At 40.5% G+C, this 15,107-nt stretch overlaps 1 protein-coding gene across 6 annotated transcripts in view; it reads left to right on the forward strand.

The window, feature by feature from the left end:
• GPM6B (glycoprotein M6B) overlaps positions 1 to 15,107 on the forward strand; it is a 112,205-nt gene that overhangs the window by 72,019 nt on the left and 25,079 nt on the right. For 2 of the 6 annotated variants that reach the window (XM_027891769.1, XM_027891770.1), the window contains exons 1-2: positions 7,127 to 7,480; positions 14,824 to 14,943. The exons of 1 other annotated variant lie outside the window; for it this stretch is intronic. In XM_027891769.1, the coding sequence (XP_027747570.1) occupies positions 7,420 to 7,480; positions 14,824 to 14,943 (181 nt within the window). In that variant the 5' untranslated portion in view covers positions 7,127 to 7,419. Of the gene's footprint in view, positions 1 to 7,126; positions 7,481 to 14,823; positions 14,944 to 15,107 lie in introns of those variants that run through there. 3 more of the 6 variants (XM_027891766.1, XM_027891765.1, XM_027891768.1) reach the window with 3 other exon arrangements.

Raw genomic sequence — 15,107 nt, forward strand, 5'->3', positions numbered from 1 at the left:
CTTGCAAAGAATACAATGATTAATTGGGGACCCTTTCATTAGTGTCTTAACTGAGGATTTCATGACTAGTGTCTTGTGTGTGAACAGAAACTATACTTGCAATTCAGCTGGCAGTCCAGCGCTGCATGACAGGACTGGTCCAGGATCTTTCCCAAAGTATAGTTTAATTACACTGGAATGGGAATTTTCTGTGTCAGGGAAACAACTGCAGTTGTGGTGACTTACAAGGTGCTGAAACTTCAAACAACAAATTTCAGTACCTCGTACCAATCATTATTTTGATGTTTTCTTTTACAACAACATTTTGACTGCCAAATTAGGTAAGCTTTTCAAAATGTTGACACACAACTACTCAATAATCCATGAGTGGGTCTAGGAGTGACGTATGGCTGAGCCTTGGACTCGTGGGGCCATCCTTTCACCCCAGGATGCTGAGGTAAGTGGATAATGGTGCCTAAGAAACAGTGCTCCTGCTGCACAGTTTACCTCTGCTGCAGACTCCAGTCTGATGTTGGGTGACTTGGTTCCTGGCCCAGAAATCTTGAACTGGAGGGCCACTGGGATGGTTGTGCATGCACTATCAAACTGAATACTATTGGGTGACTCTGTAAATTAGTTTGCATTCCTCACAGCGGTTCCAGGGATGCTCATACGCTTTTCTGCTCAGTAAAAATATGTATGTAATCATATACATCTTTATATACACATGAATACACACACATATGTGTTTTCTGCATATGTGTACATACACACAGCTACATGATTTATGCGTGAAATCCTTCATGACATTGATGAGGATTCTCCATCCCTTACTCTCCCCATGTGTACCCCCAGTGTGGGGTACCCCGTGTGAGGTACCTTTTTTATAATCAGTGCCCCTTGGTTTCTTTTTGGGGAGCTGTAGCATTTTGCGCTTCTTTATATTTCCCTGCTTTTTTCCACACTTTGTGAAAAGACTGGACTGAGGCCAAGACTGAAGAACAAAACGAGCACTGAATAGATGAGAGATTGTAGGTGGGATCCTGAAGTCTATGTGAGGAGTGGGAGGGTAATTTTGAAAATCAGAACTGGATGTAAAGTTAACACAGGATTGTCTGGTTAAATCTCATTTTGTGGAGCAAAAGGATAAGTTTGGGTCAAGGCTGAACTCAGTGAAGTTTATTTATAGATAAGAGAAAAAAATTCAACTGGTAGCCTCCCAATACCAGTCCTGTCTCAAACTCTCATGTGTTTGGAGATGAAGCAGCTGTATTAGCAGGAGTATATTATGATACCTTTGCTGCCTTCCAAATCCCTGGCAGAAATAGCTCTTCTACAAGTACAAGAGGCACTTCTACTTGAGTGCTAGCAAGTGTGACATAAATATCTAGGATGCTATTTCAGTATGTCCAAGTATTCAGAAGCTCTAGTTATTCTTCTGAGATGGCAGTAGGCTTTGGCAGTAGTATTGGAGAAGAGGGTTCACAGCAAAAGCTAAAGATGTTGGATTGTCTTCAAGGTGCAGAATTAAGGGAACAAAGACAAAAGACTTGAGCATTTTATTTTCCTGCTGCACTGCAAGGCAGAGAATCTCCTCTCAGTTGTGAGGGACAGAGGGAACAAAGAAAGGTGATTATGTGTGCCAATATCAAGAACCTATCCCTTAAAAGTATGGAGCAGCATTTGAAATACTGTTGAAGGGTTTCATAAATTAGTCATGTCAGTGAGGATCTTGCCACTGTTGAAGAGAAAAATTATGCAAGATTGGGTATCTCAAAGCCTTGTTTTAGTGCCTAATTGTAAAATTAAAGCATTTGAAACTTGTCATGGAGTATACTTGTAGAAAACTATACATGCTGCCAGAAAATTGTTGAGCTGTAGTAGAAGCTGAAGACAGCCATTGGAGCTGGAGCTCTGAACACTACTTGCTTAATGAAAGCTCCTTCTGGGGGAGATGCTAGGAAACTTTTGCTCTGGTTTTCTGTATTTCCATGCTCTTTTAACTGTAGAGCTCCAGCTGGGCTCCAGTTTGTCAGGATATTTCTTTCTGGCTTGCCAAAAGCATGGTGCTACTCCAGGCAGCCTCACCAGAAAGGGGTGCACGAGGTGATACTGCTTCCAGCTTAGTTTCAAATGTAGCCTATTTTGTTTTAATTTTTATTGTTTTTTATCAGAAGTCTTTGGCATGATTGAGATTTCTGTATTATGTCTATCAGAGTTCTGAATTGTTTTCCCCAGGGTTTCGGGTTTTTTTTTTTAATTTTTTAATTTTTTTTAAAATTTTAAGTTTCTTATGCCCAGGAAAATATTACTAAGGCCATTAGTTAGATTAGATAATTTTTTTTCTTTCTTCTGTGCTGTTAACCACCTTTCATAAGCAGAAATGGAGTTCCCACCTTGTGTTCTGCTTAAGAACACAACATTTGCTTTGGTTTTGACTTTGATTACAGCTCTTTAGGCTTTTTTTCTTTGGTAGCCTTCACATCTCTGCCATCTGAGTCATCTTTGAGACTAGGACTTGATGAGACCTAGCTGCTGGAAAAGCTGTACAGAGCCATCTATTCACTTTCTAAGGGAGTTTTTTTCCCCCTTCCTTATGTTCCAACTAAAGGTTAGCCATCCGTGTGTGTTTTGGATCTGGGCTGTTTATTGCCTTTGATTCTCACTGGTGGCTGTGACTGCAGTGGACTAAAGCAGCGGTCCAGCTGGAAACAAGCAGGCTGGACAGAGAAATGTATGAAGCCCAACTACTGAACAACATCCACTTTGCCTGCCTGCTTACTGCCAGGCATTTAGCTTGGCAGCCATTAGTGCCATCTTCATGTGGCTTTATTAAGGGGGTCACAGAACTGGTTAATGTTTGCTTACCCTTCTGGGTGTAGGTGCATCGGTTAACTCAGTGATTTTCTTTGGTTGCAGAGATAAGCACTTAAGCCTTTACTTTTGTTCTTCCTTATGGAAATCTGAGATTTAAACCCCTAAGTGCAGTGCAGACTCATATTTTTAGTAGTCTATATTTTATACTGTGTAAAAGTACGGGGTTTTTCCACTATTATTCATTAATTAATTTGGATTTCATTTTCCTAGTAATTTAGTATATCTGAAAGAACAGACTCTAATGTTTTTTTCTTAAAAGTACTTGCCAGATATATGACTGCTGCGCAGCTAAAAACTTGTTGTCATGCTTTGATTTTATCACATGGAAAATTTACCTGCTTTTGCATAAGCATTTGGATTGGGCTTTCTATACAAGTCTTTGGTAACTGATCTAAAGCTGGTTTGAACGCAAACAATTACATTGCACCAAGTGACTTCATGTGTATTTGTTCTTTCTCCTGAATACTTTTCTATATTTTCTTTAAAAAAACCCTCAAAAGTATTCTACAAGTTGTCTGTAAAATTAGCTGTTTGAACTATGTTTCAGTCTTGTTTGAGGGACAGTCTATGTATTTTAACTTCTGGGTCTTGAATCTCATAGGCAAATCTCAAATTGCTCTTCAGCTATGTGAGAACACTCTTTATTGCAGCTCTGTGAAGCCTTTGTAGAAATCGCAACTGTGTATTCATCTCCTGAAAGCTTGTGAAGAATTTGCTGTAGCTTATGGTAGAGCTTCTCAGCCTTCAGGAATGTAAACTAGATTCAGTGACATTAAAGATAGATGTTCAAAAGGAACTGGCACATGAACAGAACTGGGTTTTTAATATCTTTTTTAACTTCTGCAATTGTGCTATTTTAACTGACTGAGCACAATGATTAAATAATAGGAATTTATTTTTTTTAAAAAAACCTAGATAAAATAGATTTCAACCTGTTTTTTTTTTTAAACTCTTTTGCAGTGAATGTGACTTGGTTTGCAGTGCCTTCACATACTTTCCTTCACTGCTATTCATCCCAGGGTTTGGCAGTAGGTTCAGAGCTGTACTTTAGCAGCAGAAAGCCTTGCTGCTAAGCCCCTCAACTAATTTTCCCTTTTATTTTGATGTGCAAATAAAATGCTGGGCTGAACTCCTGAAATGTAACTAAATGTAACTAGCTGCCTTCCTTGGTTGCTGGTTATCTAAATCAGCCTGATCTGCACAGCAGGTTTTTGCTGAATGTCAGTCTTTAAGCGTTTGGTTGGTTTTTTGGGTTTTTTTCTGTAATGCCTGCCTTTGTGGATTAGTCTTTGGTTGTATTGTCATAGGCATAAACTTGATGTCTCCCAGTCTCATCAGATATTATGAAAAGGATGTATCTGATTAAGGGAGGGAACATTGGATGAGACAACTTGCTGGCTGATATTAATGCTCGAAGCACAAGATCAGCACTCATGTTAGCACTGGAGGAAATAGCATATAGTTTGTTTTATTTGCTATGTCTATCAATGATGGGGCAGAAACTTGAAAATAAAGGAATTACTTAGGATGCTAAGTGCTTAAAACCTGTCATACATTGCAGCAATCTGGAAAATAGAAAGAAGAGAGGGGAAGAACTTTTCACATATGCCTCACTTGAAGCTTTAAGTGGATGATTTAGTAGGTAGAATTAATGCTTTTGAATAATTGGGTTTGATAGTTTTTGAAGTCTTCGGTTCAAGCTCTTGTAAAGTTGATTCTGGTATTGTGCACGTGTTTCTTCATTGCTTGTTTGGGGAAGGGCTTATCCTGGGCAACAGTAGAGGAAAGTCTCCCAGCCTGTTAGATTTGGGTTTCTGAACCATCATCTCTGAAGTCCTGAGCCTGCCTAACAAATTCTGCTTGGCAGCAGGAAAATGTGCAGCTGTTTGAAGGAGTAGGTGTCAGTGATATAGAGTGGGGGGCTTTGTTTGTGGGTTCCCTCCAGGGAGAGTCTGTAACCAAAGGTTCTGTCTAACATATTTTCTGTTTAAAGAAAGGAAATTCCAGATTATGTTTGTATTTTCTGTGTATTTATCCTGATAAGTGCATTGAAATTATAAGACTTGAATTAGGTTCTAAACAGGCTTTATGTTACTTTTGGTAGTCTGAAGAAATGTTTCAACCTTTTAAAGTTTTAGGCCTTTCAGTCTAAGTAAGCAACGATCATTAAGAATCAGAGATCTAGGTTGTGACAGCAGTGAGCAGAAGTACCAACTGCACAAGGAAAAGTTCCATGAAGTTCCATTTTAATGTCAGAGGCAATCAACTGCTTTGACCAATGACTAAAATTTGTGTGACTTTCAGGAAGTAGAGTGTGTTTGGTATGGATTTTCAATCCTACTGATGTTAAATGGGAAAAAAAGCACTCTTTGTAGAATATTTTCTTTGTATATTCAGCATCCCAAATGTAAAGATGATGCTTTCCTTTCTTGACTGTGGGATTTGAATAATTTTTAGTAATGGTTAAAAGAATATAGCAAACACTTCACTTACATTTTCACCTTTTGGATTATTCCTTCAGGGACTGTGTTTGCAGCGCATGGCCTTGCTGGGGAAGGGTGTCAATATGTGTGTAGATTTCAAAATGTGTGGGCATTGGAGAAGAAGACTGGAGAAATATGCGTTGTGCCTGGGTTGAGGTCTCTGCTGAGGCTGCTGATTTGATTACCTTCAGGAACCCAATCCTTTGCCTCACATTGATTCCTGAGGATATTTTGTCTCCTCTACAAATTAGCTTCATCCTGCTTATAGAAAGGTCTGCTGAGGCGGGAACTTCAACTGCAGACTTTTCCTGGACTGCAGGGAAGCATTTTAGGCAAATACTTGACATCGAGTTTTGATGTTGTCATATGAAACCTTAGGATAAGTCCAAGATCTCTTGGCAGCTGGGCTGGAGCCTGAAGTCTGAGCAGTAATGTTCAAAGCAAAGTAACAGCTATGGTGGCTGTGGTGAGAGAAGAGGTTTTATGCACTAATTTCGTGAAAGAGAAGGGAACTTTCTCTAAAGATGTGGTTTTAGGGTTTTTGTGCTTTTCACTGTGGAAATAGACATCTGTAGAAATAAAAATGCACAGCAAAATTGTGGATATAATAGCTTCAACTAGCTGCTGAATTGCAGCTACAAATCTTTGGACTGCTTCCCTCTTCCCACTCTTCTAGTTGAATTTGTTATAGGGGACATGCAGTGTGTAGGTTTTAACATCCCCAGGGTTTGCTGAATCTGGTAGGTGTCTTTGCAGGCTGCAGAATTGGCTGCAGTGATTGGACCACAAGGACTATTGCTCCGTGGTTGCTCCATCATCCTATACACAAAAAGGAGTGCCTTTGGGCACGTCTGCCCTGTGCAGTGTGCTGCACTCTGAGGCATTGAAATAAGCAAAGTGATAGGCAAGGTTAATTAGCCTCAGCACAGTACAGCCTTAAATGTGTCAGTTGTCTTGGGGTTTGGGAGGGGAATAATATCCCTGTGGGGAGCTGTGGGCTGGAGACACCTAAAGTCACCTCATGGAATGCAATGTTGACATATCATGGGTTTGTTGGTCCCAGAGCCAGGCTAGTACAGATTGTTAGATCATGCTGCAGTCTGTCTGGATTTAGGGGAGCAATCAAACATGTGCTGAACAGCAACTCTGTGCTCACTTCCAAGCGTGGCTTTAGGTCTCTTGTGGCAGACCTCCTTTTAAAACCCAAGCTGTGTTTTCTTAAACATTTTATCCTTTAAAGTTTTGCACGTGCATTTGTTGCTTAAGCTCACTTCCTTTCTGCTTGGTTGGATTTTCTTTTGCTTTTTTTTCCCATTGTGCTTGCTAGTCAGAGAAAGAATTTAAATTTTCCATGTACATACATATATGCCCACTTTTGCTTTTGTGCTTCTCTCACACAGTCTTTTGCCGTGGGTGAGCGGAACTTAGTCGGCAAAGAAAGCAAACAGAGAGAACAGACCCATCACCCCCTGCCCCTCGAAAGAGCAGAGGGCATGTGGAATAAATCAAAATGCGAAGCATAATAACAAGGTCCCATGGGAAAGGGAGCCTTGTGATTGTGTGCCGGCGTGCACTCCCCTTAGAGACGGCGGCCGGGGGGCTCACCCCACAGCGGCCGGGGGGCTCCTTTCTTTCTCGCTTGCATCTCCCCTCCCGATGTCACCGATCCATTCACCACCCAGAGAATTTATTAACATTTGTTGGGAGCCTTGTGAGACGGGGAAAGAGGGGGAGAGCAGAGGGCAGGAGGAAGGGGGCGCAAGCGGGTGATGCTGGTCCCCACGGTGTGGCGAGGCGAAGCACAGTTGGGCGCAGGATGGCTATTTTATAGCTGGGGACCGTGGTGACGTATAGCTGAGCGCTCGCTGGCACAGCTCCTCGTGGACCAGTCAGCGGAGCGAAATTGAAGCTGACAAGACTTTTCTGGCATTTTGGAAAGGACTGTAATCTACTGTAGGGGAGAACAGAGCCGCTCAATCACCGCCGCTGTAAATAGGAGACGGAAGGGAGTGAGAAAGGAGGCGAAGAGAAAAAGTGCTTGCTGGGGGGGGAGGGGGGGGCGGCATTTTTGGTGGATGGTATGAAGCCAGCCATGGAAACTGCAGCGGAGGAAAATGCAGAACAAAGCCAAGAGAAAAAAGGTACCCAGGGGTCTAACAATAGCCTGTTTAAATCTTTTCATTCAGGGGGCTTAAAGAGGTTTAGGCCAGTTTTGTCACTTTTTCAAATAGCTCTTAAACAATCATTACTGCATCTTCGGGCTTTCAGCCGTCCTTTCCTGCATGGCTTGACAACAAATTAATAGAGCAGCAATCTTTCTGTCTGCGTCTGTATTTGCTCTGAATCTGTCCTAACCCTACCTGAATTGATGCTTGCAAAAGAAGTCTTGTTATTGCTGCATCTCTGAGGGATTTTGGTAAATTTGGTTTACAGAGGTAGTGTGTGCTTGTGTGTTTGCATGTTGTTTTCAGAGCCATAATCTGATGTTTTCATCAAGACTAGTCATGTAGCAAGGCTTTGCAGTGCAATGTGGGAGACCCAGGTTATAACAACATATAATAGATTATAATGTCACACAACCTTCATGTAGTGAGCTTGATGCCAAATGCTACTCTTATTTTTAAATTCCTTCTCTATGGTGTCATCTGGCAAATTTTGCTTTTGTTGAGATCTGTCTGTACTATGATAATGGGGTACAATGCAATGAGTTTTGCAACATTAGATTTCAGGATGTGTTAATCACTGAGAATTGCTGCTTAATAGAGAGAACAATTCCATGGTAGTGGTTCTGTGGTAGGGAGATGGCAGCCCAGAAAGAGAGGTGCTTCATCCATCCCAGCCTTACAGGTGATTCTGTTTGGTCTGGGGTGCTGAACTTCAGAGGGTAAATTCAGCTGGCAAAGGTTGTTTTGTTTCTGTGTCATATCATTTATGTCAAATACATGTTCCTCTTCAATGTAGCAAACTACTGTACATATCATAGCAGTACTTTTTTTTTTTGGCTAAATGATACGGCAGTAACAATTATTTAAATTTCCACTGCTTTTTTTACATGAGTCATAGTATACTTTTTAACCTGTTGTGTATCATTTGTAAGCAATCTGAATATCTCATCTGGATATCTCATAGGCTTAGACAGCTGATACACAACTAATGTATTTCCCCAAGCAGAATTCTTTCATTGATTGTTAAACAGTTCAGATATGAGCATGATAAACTGTGGTGCTGTTCAGTGCCAGATTTTGTTTTCCTACTTTGAATTTGACTTCCTATAATTCAAAACGAGCTTCAGTTTCAAGTAAATGAAATTTGTCAAGTGCTTAGACTTAGTACTACATAATCCCTTAGGGATTTCACAAAAGGAGGTCCACTGATGAGAGATTAAACTGAAAGCCATTAGTGTATGTGGACAATAACCCACCTCACTGCAGATTTTGAGTAATTAATGTACAAAATGGCCTAAATAGCTTGACTGCAAAACCACCTTGAAATGGTAGATCATTCTTCAAACATTACAGCAATTTTTTCTTCTCATTGGTGAGCTTCCTTTAAACTGATGGAACTCATGTTACAATAAACACCAAAGAAAATTATCTGTATGCATTAGCAGCTGTGCAAAACAAAATGTGTTGCTGAGTGTGTTTTTGATGAGTTTATGGTTCCCCTTTTGTTTTGGCAAGGGTGAAAGCACAACAAGTAGAACAGTAAATCTGCTACCAAGTCAAGGTGGCTGATCCGTTGTTTTCATCAGATGCAAGCAAAGGAGCCTCCTATCCTAATGTTACCACCATTTCCTAGTTTTTTCTGTGATAATTTTGTACTTTGCATTCGTTATATAGGTATGTGTATGTAGCACTCCTAGGCTTTGTTCTTGCCAGTTCTCTGATTTCTTAAAGCAACACATGGTCTCTCACATTATGCTCTGTATTTCTATTCACTTAAATTCCCAATATGTTTCACGGCAAATTAAAATGCAGAAAGCTGAAACACTCCTAGTTTCTGTAGAAAAATTAATAGCCCAAATTCCCTGCAAAGTTACTGCCATGGTCAGGTAGGAGGCATATTTGGTTTTGAGAGGCAGATTTTCCAAAGTGCTAAGTCTATTGAGCCTGGTTGGGGTTTTGATAGGTTTAGTGGGCATCAGGTACCTCTGAAATGGCAGCATTTTTCTAAAGGGCTCTTTCACCGAGAGCTCCCATGAAGGAAAATGAGCTTTTTCTCTATGTTAAGAAACTTGCAGGAAAATGTTGCTGCTTCATTTTGGGGTATCAAACAGAAGCTGACCCCTTCAAAAATGTGTCTATTTAGTCTCTGGACTGGATCTCTTACTTGTTATGCCTTACATGCTTGCCAGGCTTGCAACATTTGCATCTTACTCTCTGATCCCACCGGGACTTAGTATAATGGCCATCCTTTTTAGATGCCCTAGATCCAGTGATTGCAAGGCAGCTGCCACAGACTGAAGTGCTGTCACAAAGTCTTTTAACTCTTCCTTCCAGAAACAAATTTCTAAGCCTAAGGAGATAAATCAACATGTGAAAGTGTTTGGGAGATACTGCTATTGCTAAGACTGAGCTAGGGAAGCTCCTGAGCATTCTGATTTGGGTATTCAAGTTCACACTCATTATGCTTTGCACTGCCAAGTTCTGGGGAAAGTATCTGCAGTTAACTAATAGCAAATTGTACTTTTATTCTAAGAGTTTTTTTCTCTTTATCAGAATTTTAAACTTCAGGTTTCTAGTTTGTTTTTTTTTTTTTTTTTTAATGCAAGGACCTTCTCAATGATGTACTGCAATTTTGTGGAATAAATACTTGGAGGAAGTTGGGCTAGGACTACATGCTGTCTGTATACAGGGCTCCCCATACTTGGGAGAAGATTGGAGAACAATGCTGCCAGAGCTCTTGGGGTGAGCAGCAAGGTCTGTTTTGAGTTTGAGCACTTAATACAGTCATATCTGAGCAGTGGTGTCACACAGGTCCTGGTTTGTGTTTCCCATCTCTGTAGCAAATGTGAATGGCTGGCTATTTTGGATTGCAGTGTAATTGAGCCAATTTACACAAACTATTGTGATTTATGAATAACTGCTGATTGATAAATTAAAGTGATTGCTCTTATCTAGATTTTTAAGGTTTGCTAAATTCCAGTTCTATATTTTAATAATTATTTTCATGAATCCCCTGCCTGATTCAGGCTACTGAATACTACCCAGCTGATGGATTCAGTGTTTATCCGACATTTGTTTCTCTGCACCCAGATGAGTGGCTGCTGCCCCAGTTTTTTTAATTGGAAAGGGAACAACCCCCATGTTGATGGAGATAAGAAATAAGTCAGCTTTATGCTGTGTATCAGCAGCCCTTATCAGAGGAGAACACCATGAAAGCTGAAGCAAAATGTTTAACAGATACTTTGCAGGGCTGCAGGACAGATTGGATTCATTTTAAAGATGAAGGTTTACAAATTATTACAAATGACAGGGTTTATCTTGCAGGCATTAAATTAAATCAAAACGTGAGGACTGGGCAGGCAGATTTACTGAGGTAGAATAAATAAGAAAAACGAAATGCCGTTTTGCATCAGCAGTGAAGGATATAGATCCTGATACACATTAACAGAGACAAGAAGTTTCCCTCTTCATTTAACTATGAGAAATATTACCAAGTTGCAAAATTAAAAATAAATTTAAAAAAGAGGAAAATAACCCCCAACTGTGGATGACCATGGTGAATTCACCAATTACACATGGGATGGAAGAAAGCCATTATACTGGGGTGTATCTCCTTATATAAATACATATGATGTTCAAATTGCCTATGCTGTGCTGAGGAATAATGAAGACCAGTCTAAGCAGCTGTACCAAAGGTTCCTTTTAATTGGCTCTTCCCTCCTAATGTGCTCTTGATGAAAGAAGACCTCGTGCTCAGTAATGGCTGTGAGCTTTATTATTTTCATGGTATATGAAGTGATGTGTCCTCTTTTAAGCTCCAAGTATATGCTAGTCAATAATAGAAAGAAAATTCTCCTTCTCTTGTGCTATTTCTCACATCTGTACAGTTGTGTTTAAATGAAGCTGTAAAGTGCAACATGAGAAAGGAATGAAGTTGTGCAGTTTATTTCACTTTTAGTGAGCTTATTTTACAAAGTGAGCTTGTGATGTTTTGATGCATCATAGATAAATGTATTTTTCATTACAGCAAAGTGAAAAAAAAGTCTTTTATATATATATATATATATGTTATGATCACTAACCAAAATTTCAAACATATCCTCTTAATGTTAGGCTCACACAGTGATATCAGAGCTATCAAGCCATTCAAAGATTCTTAGTATGATGTATATTTTTCCCCATTTTAAGCAGTTTATTGGTGTTTCAGATCCACTGAAAACAATAACTGCTCTAAGGATAAGTCCCTAAAGAATATGACTGTAGGAAGAGTGATCCAGCCCAGGGAGAATCTGGGACACGCGATATTCTGGGGATAATAATTTGGTAGGCTTAGTGATTTAGGTTTTAATGAATAGGATTTGGTTTCTAAATAGAAGGAGGTTGAAAAAACACTCGGAGAATGTACTCATATTGGTCTGAATGACCTCATGAAAGTAGAAAATCTAGACATATGTGCCATGGGATATGGTAACGGGGGGTGGGGGAAACCCAGATGGCACTGTACGTGCACAATGGATTCTGCAGCAGAAGCAAAGGGACTAAAGAGGGATGGACGAGTCCCCTTCAATTACTCTGACCCTTTCCCATTTTCTGGCCAGCCCTGCTCCTAATGGAGTATTCGTCACCAGACCATAAACAACCAAACGACAGCCGTCTCCTTGCTCCCATGGACTGCTTCTTCAGCTGAGACAGATGAATGTCAAAACTGTTTGTTTCCTCTAAAACCATATGATAAAGGCAGCAAGCATGAGGATGTTAGGCACTGGGAATTTTATTACAGGCATGCAAGATGATTCATCCCAATGAATACTGAGCACCACAGCCGCCATCCGTGTGCCTGTGTGGTGTGACATGGAAGCATTGTCAGTTCTGTGGCTGCTGTGTCTGTGCAGGATTGATACAGCCTGGATCTGACAGCAGGCCTATAGCCACGGGAGCTTGGCTGTGCGTGGAGGGTATTGTAACCTAACCAGGGAATGCAATTAGTGCAGTTAGTTCCTCAAAAAGCAAAAGATAAAGAAACCATTTAAACCTATTTCCTTTCCTAACTATTTGGGGTACAGAGTTAAATTCCAGTTGATGCAGACTGTATGCAGTAGTTGTTATGCCACTGAAGCCTGTGGGGCTTTTGACCTGATGGTGATTTTACATGGGTGGGTCCCAAGTCACCAAGAGATATTCTTCAGCTTCAGAGGTCGTGCCAGGCGTGCACTAAAGGCTACCAAACAGCCATTGCTAAGTGGCTCTTTGCAGAGCAGTGGAAAAAATGAGATTCCCTATGGAATTTGAACTGCCTCCTAATGAAAGGAGCCCTGTTACTGAAAAACCAGAAATTGCTAATTAAAAAACCCAACTCCAAAGAATATTTTCATTTGCAGAAATGATGCTACAAATTTTGCATGCTGTCTCTATGTTTCAGGGTTTGATGTTTATTCTGCAGCAGACAGGTGACTTCACCAGTGCTCCCCCAGGCTAAGGGAGAAAGGCAGCTGCCTGCTCTGCTGCTCTGAGCCAAGTGCTTTTTGTAGCTACTGCAGGAGAAATTTCTAACTGTGAGTTCAAACCTGGTAGGATAAAATGCTCTTGCTGTCAAGGGTTTGGTTGAGATACTGCTGCAGTGTATTGAATTTTACTTTATTTCATTTTATTTTATTTTTTATCTGGATTTGTTACCAATGTCTGATAAGTAGCTTCAAAAAAGCAGGGAGCAGACATTTGGGAGGTAGAGGAGAGGGGGCATCCAGTACAAGCAAAGAATTCTGTTGTCTTTCATTTTGTATTCTATTCAATTATTATGGCATTCCTTGTGATCTCACAAGCAGGATTGTTCCTCTGTAAGCAGAAGGAGATTATATCATCCTGAGTGTACGCTGTCATTTTGGAGCAATACTTCCAGCATATTTTGAATTTTGTTATGCTCATAAGATGTGGAATTTGTCCTTCCTAAAAGAAAGGGTAAGCCATATAAGACAGAATAATGTCTTTTATGGGAAGATTTACTAGCTGATACCTGCTTGCTGGTTTGTGTGTGAGATACAGAGTGGGGAGACTTACCATGCCTCAAAGTACCCTTTACAGAGCCTTTGATACTAAGTTTACATCCAAAACCCAAAAGACTGCCTTAGTATTGGGCATTCATATCCTGATAAAGGAGACAAACAAATTCTTGTTTCAAACATCTAGATCCAACATTTGGATTCAAGGCCAAGATTTTTTCTCTTCTTGACATATGCAAATGTAGCTGTGCCAAACTCCTCATTGCATGAACATCAAAACCACATGAGACAGGGATCAAGTCCAAGACCTTCCAAGCCCCTCACAGGCCAGAAATTCATGGGTTTTCTACTCCCCCTCCCTCCTGAAATTCATCTCTAATCTAATCTAGAGTAGATGGGGTTTTTATCATCATAACCTTCACTTTCTCCACGTGCCCAAATGGTACCGAATTGGATTTAATTTGGCCAGCAATGATGGTTGCTTTCTCATTAAGCCACTGAAGGGGGGATGGGGGTGGGACGACACTCTGGTACATTTTAAATAAAGATCTGTCAGTGTCCCCCTGACAGCTTGGACAAGACCATGGCAGTGCCAATGTAGGTTCAAAAGTGTTTTACCAGTGGCCTCTTTCAAGGGGCTCAGAAACCCTGTGCCAGTGAGTGTGCAATGAGTGTGCGAGGTGAGGTGAGGTGTGCTATTACACTGTGTGGGGTCTTGTTGCTGAGCTGTCCTCTGAAAAGACAAGGAGAAGCATAAATGCTTTTCTTCATCATAAACCTGGAACAAGCCTGTTTTAACACATTTGGTCCAGATTTTTGGATGTAAGCAGAGCCTACGTGAAATAACGCCCACAAATTTTTATTTTTTTTAATGTAAGAAAGTAGTGGAGCAAAGGTTTGTGTTTTCCCTACCTTTTCAGAAAGCAATAAGCTTTTTGTTTGACAGAATTATAGTCTTTTTATAAAACAGGCAATGTGATTTTCTATGACTTCTCCTTCCTTTCCTTCTGGAGCAGAGCTTTTTTCCATGGACAAAGAGAGGGAGATGTGAGAGTGGGTTGGGGGTAAGGAATAGAGTCCTTCCTTACGTGTTTTTAACAAAGCCTAGGTGGAGTTTTAGCTATTCAACCTTTCTTAACACCTATGTGAGCGTTTCCCTGTTGATTGTCCCTCCTAATCCCTCTCTTGGTCTGTAAGGTTATGTTCTTTCAGTTCTGAAACTATAGCATATTTTCTGGGCTCTTGTTTTTAAAGTTAAATGACTGAAAGTACTGAACTAAAGCTTGCTGGTGACACTGACTTTTTACCACCTAAAATTGGCAGTGATCACCAGACCAGAAATGGAAATTGGCAGGTACCACTGGATGTACAGGAGTTCAAGGCCACACCGGTACCATCATGTGCCAGCATTGAGAGGCAATATTAGTCCTTTGGGGATTCAAGGTAAATAAAGGGCTGGGTAAAAGGGAAATGAAGAGTTCAGAATTGGTAGTAGCATAAACTTAATGCTTTGCACTAGTCCTAACAATTTAAGATAAACGTTCTTCTATTTTTCTTATTTTGTTTGTTAAGGCTGTAAGGACTCTACTTGTTTTGTATGAATACTT

The sequence above is a fragment of the Empidonax traillii genome, unplaced genomic scaffold (genome assembly GCF_003031625.1).
Source record: "Empidonax traillii isolate 1590-97213 ecotype Southwest subspecies unplaced genomic scaffold, ASM303162v1 scaffold329:size853407, whole genome shotgun sequence".
Lineage (NCBI taxonomy): Eukaryota > Metazoa > Chordata > Aves > Passeriformes > Tyrannidae > Empidonax > Empidonax traillii.